Source organism: Lytechinus pictus, chromosome 7, assembly GCF_037042905.1.
Source record: "Lytechinus pictus isolate F3 Inbred chromosome 7, Lp3.0, whole genome shotgun sequence".
Classification (NCBI taxonomy): domain Eukaryota; kingdom Metazoa; phylum Echinodermata; class Echinoidea; order Temnopleuroida; family Toxopneustidae; genus Lytechinus; species Lytechinus pictus.
The window spans coordinates 30,694,267-30,704,228 of NC_087251.1; the positions used below are offsets into that span (position 1 = coordinate 30,694,267).

The 9,962-nt window shown below is 34.3% G+C and overlaps 1 protein-coding gene across 3 annotated transcripts; it reads left to right on the forward strand.

The window, feature by feature from the left end:
- The first annotated feature begins 383 nt into the window (after positions 1-383).
- On the forward strand, positions 384-7,292 carry LOC129264579 (mitochondrial amidoxime reducing component 2-like). 3 transcript variants are annotated; one of them, XM_064102448.1, is made up of 8 exons: positions 384-625; positions 1,586-1,873; positions 2,487-2,663; positions 3,321-3,492; positions 3,927-4,067; positions 4,613-4,677; positions 5,330-5,404; positions 6,038-7,292. In XM_064102448.1, exons 2-8 carry the CDS (start codon positions 1,647-1,649, stop codon positions 6,168-6,170), a joined length of 990 nt encoding a protein of 329 aa, XP_063958518.1. In that variant the 5' UTR covers positions 384-625; positions 1,586-1,646; the 3' UTR covers positions 6,171-7,292. The 3 variants fall into 3 exon arrangements, with proteins under 3 accessions (XP_063958518.1, XP_063958519.1, XP_054758456.2); XM_064102449.1 differs by lacking the exon at positions 384-625 and adding an exon at positions 1,250-1,346 and having other exon boundaries at positions 6,038-7,260; XM_054902481.2 differs by lacking the exon at positions 384-625 and adding an exon at positions 1,355-1,471 and having other exon boundaries at positions 6,038-7,209.
- Positions 7,293-9,962: the final 2,670 nt, after the last annotated feature.

Sequence of the window (9,962 nt, forward strand, 5' to 3'; positions counted from 1 at the left end):
GAGTTTTTTTTATACTGAAACTTAAAGGTATTTTTTGTATAGGCCACCCACATACTTCAATGATTAGAGAGAAGGGGCATGATGGTGACGATCCGTATAGGAAATCAATAATTCATTTGGGTTCAAAATAGACTCTGTTTAAAGGAAACATCACAAAAACTTACTTTCATATTTAATTTGTATCTAAACTCACGCCTCCACAATTACACTAACATGTCATCCCATTATATAACCATCTACATTTTATTCTTTGTAAAATGAGAAGCTTTGATGTTGTACTTAAGGAGTACACCCCATTCGTATGGGATTTAAGCCTCAATTCCTTTAAAAAGCAGCAGCTCCTCATCGATTTTTACTTTCTTTGATTATGCTGTACAGTGTTCATAATAGACTTCAATTATACTCAGGATACAGATGATCCTACAGGTTTAGGCCTATACCAATTGTCATATCCACAAACACGGGACAAAGGTCCATGCCTCTAGACAACAGTTTTTTCTGGAGTGACCTCATCCTTGAAATAACGAGCAGAAACATCATATATATTTTCAGCCAGGAACAATTCAGCTTGCGACTTAGTAAAAGGAAGACCTGCGTTTTAGACGTTTGAGTGCTTGTAGAGATTGTAAGTAAACATTTTAATGTCGATCTGAGTAGGCCATTTTAATTCTTCTGTAAATAAATTGAATGCCTAAACAGTTTTTAGGTTGATCTTTAGATAAATTATTTCTCCCTACTCTTATTGCTTTTGCATTTCAATACTCGAAATGTAATTTATCTAAAATGTCCAGCTTAACTAATGAAAATGATTTCCATCGCGTAATGGCCAGAATTACTCATAGAACACAATCTAATGACCAATGCAAGTTTTCAAAAGCAAGCCCTTTAACTTTAAAAAAGAAGAAGAATAAAAGGAAGAAGAAGATGTCGAAGAATAAGAAGAAAGAATAAGAAGTTAGATAGATAGAAAGAAAGAAAAAAGAAAGGAAGAAGATAAGATAAGATGAGCAAAAGAAACACGAAGAAGCAAAATAACAAGAAAATGCCCTTTTATTGAAGTGCTTATCGTTTGAGCACATTGTCAATGTAAGTTTTTACAATTTAATTTGGCTCTCTAATGGGGCTTTCAATAATATCTGTAATTTCCTGTAAACGTTATGATGTCAAAACAATCATACCCTTGACCGTGTGGTTTCGTATATCAGCCATTTATGAGACATTGTATTGTAATACTAACTACCTAACAGGCATCTCTAAAATGATTATCTTGAGTAAACACAGACTTTGAACCTGTCTATTTCTATATAGTTAACGGATCTTCACCCTCTGCAGTACTATAGGTCATGGTAATTACATGTTTAAACTTTCATTTTTGGACAATTCTTTTAGATTATTCTACAGCATATTTGATAATTATCTTTTCTCAACCATTATGGGGCAATTTTAAAACTTATTGGAATATTTTAATCAGGTATTATTAAACAGCAGGGAAGAAATAGACCTACAGGTGTACCATTCTTTATTATTCATTACTAAGTACAGTGAGGAATACTCGTGTGTTTTTTTTTTTTTAATTCTCTTACAGGACCAATAAAGCTGTTTTCCTCCTGCACATTCCCGTTAAGGGATGTCATTAGAATCCAACCATGCCTGAGATTAGCAACAACAACCTTGTTCTTGGTAGTCTGGTAGCGTGTGCTATGGGTGTGTTGGGCATCTCATATATCTTCTTACGGAGAGAAAAACGCAAATTCACTCAGGTTGGAGTGGTGTCTAAACTCTTTATTCATCCAATCAAATCATGTAGAGGATTGGAGGTTTCTCAGGCTGAGTGTGTTGCTCTTGGAATCAAGAATAATGGAGTCATAGATAGGTAAGACTATAAGGTATACCCCCTTGGCCAAAAATAGTGTGATCAAAATTGTGGGGGGGGGTCGACAGAAATGTACGTGAATGCATACAATGGAAAAATATGGTAATTTGAAACCGGTTGAATGGTTTTAATAAATGATTATTCTGTCGCAGATTTTGGTCACCAACACTATGAATCTGTTTAGCACATTAATAAAAATGTCTTCATTGTTCATTACTAGAATACTCCCCATCATGCCCATGGAGCTCGGACACTGAGCATATTATACTGATTGCAGGCAAGAAAGAATCCGATGACCAGTGTACTACTATTTATATTGAGTTCTTAGAGACGGTCATGTACGGCTGTGCCAGTGTGATATATGCTATTTCTAAGTTTAGAAAAAAGTCACTCTGGCCGAGGGTCAACAAGATGGATCTACGGGCCGAGATATTTGTTTTTGTTGTTTCATATTAAGTGTATAGTAAACAATAGAATTAGATTTCTCTAATTTATCTAACATAACGTTATCCTTAACTTTTGATATATTTTCACTATCATATGGATACAATCGATCAAATTTAGAATTACTTTTATCAATTCTTCTTTTTCTTATTTCCAAATTTTTGTTTAGATCATTTATCATCATCTCCCCCGAAGGACGATTTGTGAGCCAGAGACAGCAGCCTTCTATAGCATTGATATCACCCTCTGTCTCAGAAGACAAGGAGAGTTTGTTGATCAATGCCCCTGGTATGACAACTCTGAAAGTCCCTCTCAAAGATCAGAACGGACCTGTCTGTAATGTTAAGTATGTGGCTTGAATATTTTGAACACCATAATAAATATATAGTTTGGGGTTAGAAATATCCACATTTTCAACAAGAGTATTATGTATTTACTGAGAGCTTAACGTGTCATACCTTGAAACGCATATTATAGTATTTGAAATTGAACCATATCGATATCAAAGATATAATTAGCAGTTCAATAGCCGAATTCTGCATAATGATGAATAAATTTGCCATGCATCGGTCTTTCCTTTGCTCCATTTATCGATTTCACGTGATGGAAGTTTTACCATCTAATTGTTTCATTCAAATGTGAAGGTGGATGTGGGTGTGGGTGATCGGATTTGTTCGTAACGGGCCGAGTGTGAAATTGTGTGTGTGTGGATGTGGGGGATTGTGCGTAGTTGCATTTGAGTTTGTGAGGGGGTACGTGTGTGCTCGGGATGATTTAGTGGGAAAGTATATGTGTGGGTGTGTGTGAGTGAAAATGTGGGTGGGTGTGCGTATGCGTGTATGAGGGTTTGTCCGTGACTATTTCTGAAAGTCTTGTCTCATTTTAAGCATTTAGAATTTCCAATTATGGACAATAAATAAATACTTATACTTATTTTGATAACATTGTTAGCTTTTTACACTTCCACTCGCTCACATCATTACCATTTAATACTAACCCACAGGTTATGGCGACTGATGATTGAAGGTGAAGATTGTGGTCATGAAGCCAATGAATGGTTTAGCCAGTATCTAGGATCCCCTGGTCATAAGCTTCTACGTCATTCAAAGAGAATCAAGGGAAAGGTGTTCTCACAGGACTCTCTTTGGGGAAGCAAAGCAAAAAGGGGAGAAAAGGTGAGGTAATTTTTATGATTACATAATTCCTTTATGTTTTACAAATATTTGATAAACTTTACCTCGAATATAATGCACTGTAAAAACGCTCCATATCATATCCACTCCATTAATAAATCCTGCATGCGCCGCTTCAAAGCCCCCCCCCCAAAAAAAAAAGAATACTTTAAAATCATAACCGTTTAATTTAATAATTTGAAATATTTAAACATCAACCCAGCCGCTCAACCACCTCCCTCGATTTTAAATATAATACCAAGTTGTGTCAAAAACTGATGTTGAACTAAGAATATAAAAGACGGTGTATATAGCTCTTTGTTAACTTATGTTAACTCATTTTCAGTGGTATATAAATATGTTATTCTATAAGATCGTACAACATGTGCAACATTTATTGGTTTGTATTTCTTTTTTCTTTCTTATTTTTATTCCAGTCTGCGTACCAGGACCTGGCTCAAGTAAATATATTAAGCGTTGCTTCGCTGGATAGCTTGAATTCAAAGTTAGAAAAACCAGTTCAGCTCAGAAACTTCAGACCAAATATCGTGGTAGAAGGAACAAGTGCATTCTGTGAGGTGAGATTCTTACTCAAAGAAAACTTCATATCAAACCAAGGTGATATTGGTCAGGGGTGCAACTGGAATTTTGGAATGGGGGACATTTTTAAATCATATTGAGAAAGGGGATCGAAAAGGTCATCACTCCAACGCGTTTCCTTTCCATGAACATTCGACAAGGCCATCCCATTAGGGTCTTCGCTTTGAGAAGTGACATATTTTTTCCCACCACTAAATAGGGGTACCCAAGAGGGAGGGGGGGCAATACCACCTGATATTTTTATAGTTGGTTTAAAAGGGGGTCTTTACCTTGTTTTCTATCTTACAATATTTAATTCTACTTTTGGAGTAAGCACTTCTGCATCATAAGAAATGAAAGTATATACTGTCCAGATTTTTTTTGTATATTTGGCAGCGTATAAAAGTGTTTATACATGTACATAATTATATACCCACTTATAAGTTATCATATTTTGGTACATATCATTTTAAAGTGCACTACAGGTGCCACGAAAAAAATAAAACATTGCTTACAATGTCCATATGTATTTCTTCTCTTGCAGGACAAATGGAAGTATGTCAGAATTGGAGAACAAATTTTATTGAGGACAACTCATCTTTGTGGAAGGTAAATAACAGCACGATTTGTGGTATTGTTACTTCATGTATACTTGGTCTGATAGATTAGGGTATGTCATCTATAGGAGGTTTCTTTCTTTAATTATTAAAAAAAATATGATAGTCCTGTTGTCTCCAAATAGTTGCACATGCACAATATATCATATTGGAAAGTAATATATTTCTTTCCATATATTTCTAAAAATGCACATTTTCTTAATCTTTATATACCTGACTGCACTGAAAATAATTTTTAACGGTTTACTGTTTGAATATCATTATAAACTAACATTTGAAAAGAAAAAAATGTTCTGTACTTTAAAAAAATCAGCTTTATGGCCATGAAAGATGCGAATTTCATGTAAAAACTTGAATAAAAGAACATAACACCAAACATAGACTTCGGTGTTATGAACATTAGACGGTGTTCTGAGAGAACCACACACTCGGATGTTAAACATACACCATTGGGTTAGATCATGAATATTGGCAAAAATAATTGGGACTGGGTGTCAAATTAACACCATGAATTTAACACTTGACTGCATGCTTGATATGTATATTTTCAGAACACCGATTGGTATGATTTAACACAAATATTTTTACAGTGTAGGACTATCATAAAAACATACCTTTTTTGTTCTTTTCGTATTATCATAAAGATGTCGTCAGACCACTGTTGACCCTGATACAGGAAAGTTTATGGAAAGCGGAGACCCATTGAAGACTCTCAAATCGTAAGAATTATCATAACATCAAAATAGTATTTTCATGATCACTGGAAAATTCAACCATTCCTGATGAAAATTGACTTTAATTGATTTTTTCAAGACATTTATAAACAAGTGAATTAGAAGCAAAATTTTGTACGTTTTAAAACGTTTAAGGTTTGTGCTATGGTACTCAAAACATACAGGAGTTCAATACTGAGTACTTCGTCCTGACAAAGATTGTTGGGGCTATCGAAAAGCTGGAAGTGAAAAAAGAGGGAGGGTAAATGCAAGTTTATCAAGTCGGATATAAGAATACAGAAGTCATTTTGATAAATTTATTTTTGCTCCAGTGACCTTTTTAGAGTAAGAATCACTCTTCCACTCGTCGACCATTCTTTATGAAATTATTGCATTCCATTTTCATACTTCCGGCAATATTTCTCATGAAACATGTAAAATAAATAAATCAATTAATTAAAAATGAATGAATGAATAACAAAATGAATAAACAAATAAATGAATAAATAAATATATACTAAAATCTAAAAAAAAATAAAGAAACTATCAAGCAATTTTACTCTCGGCAACTATTCTTGTTGCGAAAACTGCCCGATATTTATCTACAACATCACTATATATGTCTCTTGTCGTATATAGATACCGGATGGCACCCCCAGATGACCCAGACAAGAACCGCTACGGTGCTGCACCTCTATTTGGAACCAACCTAGCTATCGAATCGTTTGGGTATATTCAAATAGGTGACCCTGTGTACGCAAGCATCGTCTAAATTCATATCACTTCTTAACTTAAGATATTGTTATAATTTCCCAATCAAACTATATATTGTCCAGGTAATATGTTCTCTTTAATAGAATATGTTTAAAAAGTAACAATAATGATAATATTAATAATGTGCAACATTTATATAGCGCTTATATAATGTTTCTAAGCGCTGCATACTATTACGGTAATCTGAAAACTTTCTACTAAAAGAGATCATTTGAAAGTGTTTCCCCAAGCAAAAACCGTATATAGGTATTTCTCCAGTTTTAAAATCCGTTAAGTAATTCCATGCTACGACATCCATCATCCATATCGATATTTCATGCAAGTTCATTTTTTTAAAGATTGTTTTAGATGAAAACGGTTTCAACTCCTTTCAATCTCTTGCCCCCCGTCTTTGGAACATACTCCCTCCATCTATTCGAAATCTCTCTTCTCCTGACCTCTTCAAAACACACTTATATAACCATAAACCTTAACTTGTCTTATATGCAATCAACAGCGCTTTGTATCCCCTGGAAAAAAGCGCTATATAAATCCAATTATTATTATTATTATTATTATATGCATTCCATCTGAGGTCATTTTGAATTCATTTATGACAACAATTATTGAAGATTATGAACTTCCAAAAAAAGTTTTAGGACAACGTCTTTATGTTTGTTAAAGAATTAGTGTATTGTCGCAAAAGATTGTTTATGTCAAGCGAGAGTTTTTACGACTGCATGTACCACTATAATTATGTTTTGACATAATTTTGGATAATAATTATAAAGTCACACGCAGTTTGGTTTCAGATGCCAAGAAAATGTTAAACAAATACCGTACAGAAAAATGAAATGAAATCATAATTATTGTATGCCTATACTCTGGTAACATTATATATTATCATATGTGATACTGCCTTTTGTACTTGCTATTTAAAATTATAGAATGTTGGTGAGAATAGTGAAATAAATAGAATGAAAATGATTTTTAATCTTTATCGTTTTATGTGTAATTCAATAGTATTAAAACACAATTTATGTCAATAACATTACACATAAAACAGTTTCGTCACATGTGAAATATTGAAGCATTGTTTGCATTTTGGCAAAATGAAACTATGACTCATCTATAAGCTCTTATTTTTGCGTGTGAGAAGGTGTTTGTTTTTGTTTTTTGCATTTTTGTCTCACCTGCATAGCAGAGTGAGACTATAGGCGCCGCTTTTCCGACGGCGACGGCGGTGGCGACGGCGACGGCGACGGCGGCGGCGGCGTCAACACCAAATCTTAACCTGAGGTTAAGTTTTTGAAATGACAGCATAACTTAGAAAGTATATGGACCTAGTTCATGAAACTAGGCCATAAGGTTAATCAAGTATTACTGAACATCCTGCCTGAGTTTCATGTCACATGACCAAGGTCAAAGGTCATTTAGGGTCAATGAACTTAGACCATGTTGGGGGAATCAACATCAAAATCTTAACCTAAGGTTAAGTTTTTGAAATGTCATCATCACTTAGAAAATATATGGACCTAGTTCATGAAACTTATACATAAGGTTAATCAAGTATCACTGAACATCCTGCATGAGTTTCACATCACATGACCAAGGTCAAAGGTCATTTAGGGTCAATGAACTTTGGCCGAATTGGGGGTATCTGTTGAATTACCATCATAACTTTGAAAGTTTATGGATCTGATTCATGAAACTTGGACATAATAGTAATCAAGTATTACTGAACATCCTGTGCAAGTTTCAGGTCACATGATCAAGGTCAAAGGTCATTTAGGGTCAATGAACTTTGGCCAAATTGGGGTATTTGTTGAATTACAGCCATAAATTTGAAAGTATGTTGGTCTAGTTCATAAAACTTGGACATAATAGTAATCAAGTATCACTGAACATCCTGTGCGAGTTTCAGGTCACATGATCAAGGTCAAAGGTCATGTAAGGTCAAAGAACTTTGGCCACGTTGGGGGTATTTGTTGAATTGCCATCATATCTCTATAAGTGTATTGGTCTAGTTCATAAAACGTGGAAATAAGAGTAACGAAGTATCACTGAACATCTTGTGCGAGTTATAGTAGTTTTCAAAATCAGCACTGCTGCTATATTGAATCGCGTGATGCAGGTGAGACGGCCAGAGGCATTCCACTTGTTTATTTGCATGTGTTCGGGTTTGGAACAATGTTGATCGCTACCGCGTATAACTTTTCATACGTTCTTTTTAATATCGTAAATGTAGTATAACTATTATAATAAATATATATATTTCTTCAAATCATAACATCTTTAAATCATGACTAAGATTGATGACAACGAAAGAGAAAGAAAGAAATCAAGAAAAATCAGGAGAAAGAAGGAACGGGTAACAGCACAAGGGGAGGGGTGGTAGGCAGGTAAATAAGTTGTCGGAGATGAATGACTTATCAACATCCGTGAAAGTATACAGTCCACCAGGTTGGTGTATCATCGTACTTGTACTATACAGTGATAACCGGAGGTGAATAGGAGATAGATATGATAGAAATTGAAACATGAAAAAAACAAAGGTATATAAATCACATGCAAATATTTGAAATTAATATGCAAATCAAAATAGAATATGATAAACTCAAACTTTATTAAAATTTAAGAAACCACGCTGATGAGTATGTCAGTATTAGGCCTATATGCAGTTTCCATTTCATTGATGCTTGATTTATTTTTAATCGTGACTTTATAAATATTCTAATAATTCACAACATACCTTTGTCCCAAATTTCTTTCCATAATTAGGCCGAAACATCAGATAGGTAAAATAGCATAAAACATGGACTATACATTTTTCATCTTGAGAACACGGAGAACATGGAAAATGTGTGAGCAAGTGCCCTTTTGCCTTCTTGTAAGTGCCCTATCTCGTATCAGTCCGCATTTTTACCCAAGAAATATGCCGCACACGAATGTGTTCTGTGCCCCTTTTACATGAGGACCCATTTTTACATTTTAATGAGTGCCCCTTTGAAACAAGAAAACAATATTCTCATTTTTGTATGTTACTACAAAACTTGTAACAATATAATCCTACGTGCCTTAAGCTTCATGAGTCATGTCAGTGGGGTAGATAAGCAGAGTCGTACAGATGTGGGGCTCTTGCCCCTTCCCCAAATTTTTTACGACCAAGAAAAAAATAGAAAAGGAAAGAGAGAAGGGTGAAATATGATATTTTATAAATATTTGTTGTCAAAATCTATCACAAAATTAGATTTTCGCTATAAAAATGTTTTTTAAAAATTGCTCGCTCGCTTCGCTCGCAACTTCTTATAATTTTTTATGTGACACGATATATCTAGCCCCCTCAAAATTTTGGCCATTATGCTTCTGTAGATAAGTCACTTTTCTTTGTTTTAAGATAGTGCCCTTTTCGAAAGAAAAGGTGCCCTTTTCCCCCTGTGCTCCCCCCTTTCAACTTCCCCTCCTCTGTATCAAGGTCACTACAATATAAATGAAATACCTGCTTTTATAAAATACACATTCATACAAGTAAAAACCTAAAAAGAAAGAAAGGGTAGATCATGTGGCCCTGTAAAATAATTAAGTTCCCTTCAATATTTAGAACACAATATTGACATCAACTGATACGAAATATAAAGTACAGGTAGTTTGTATATTAGTTTTTTAGATGGTATAAATAAATGGTAACATTTTTTTAAATAAAAAAATATTAAAAACATTAAAGGTCCTTCCAAGTATCTCTCAATAAAAGAAAGGAGAGGGGACTTAAAAAGAGACAGAGAAATAAGAGGAAGATACTAAAAGAGACACA

Excerpts from the sequence above, each read along its gene's own strand:
- LOC129264579 (XM_064102448.1), top strand. The coding sequence starts at position 1,647 with ATGCCTGAGATTAGCAACAACAACCTTGTTCTTGGTAGTCTGGTAGCG. Across the intron at positions 2,664-3,320 it reads GGACCTGTCTGTAATGTTAA|GTTATGGCGACTGATGATTG; the intron begins GTATGTGGCTTG and ends ACTAACCCACAG. Across the intron at positions 4,068-4,612 it reads GAACAAGTGCATTCTGTGAG|GACAAATGGAAGTATGTCAG; the intron begins GTGAGATTCTTA and ends CTTCTCTTGCAG.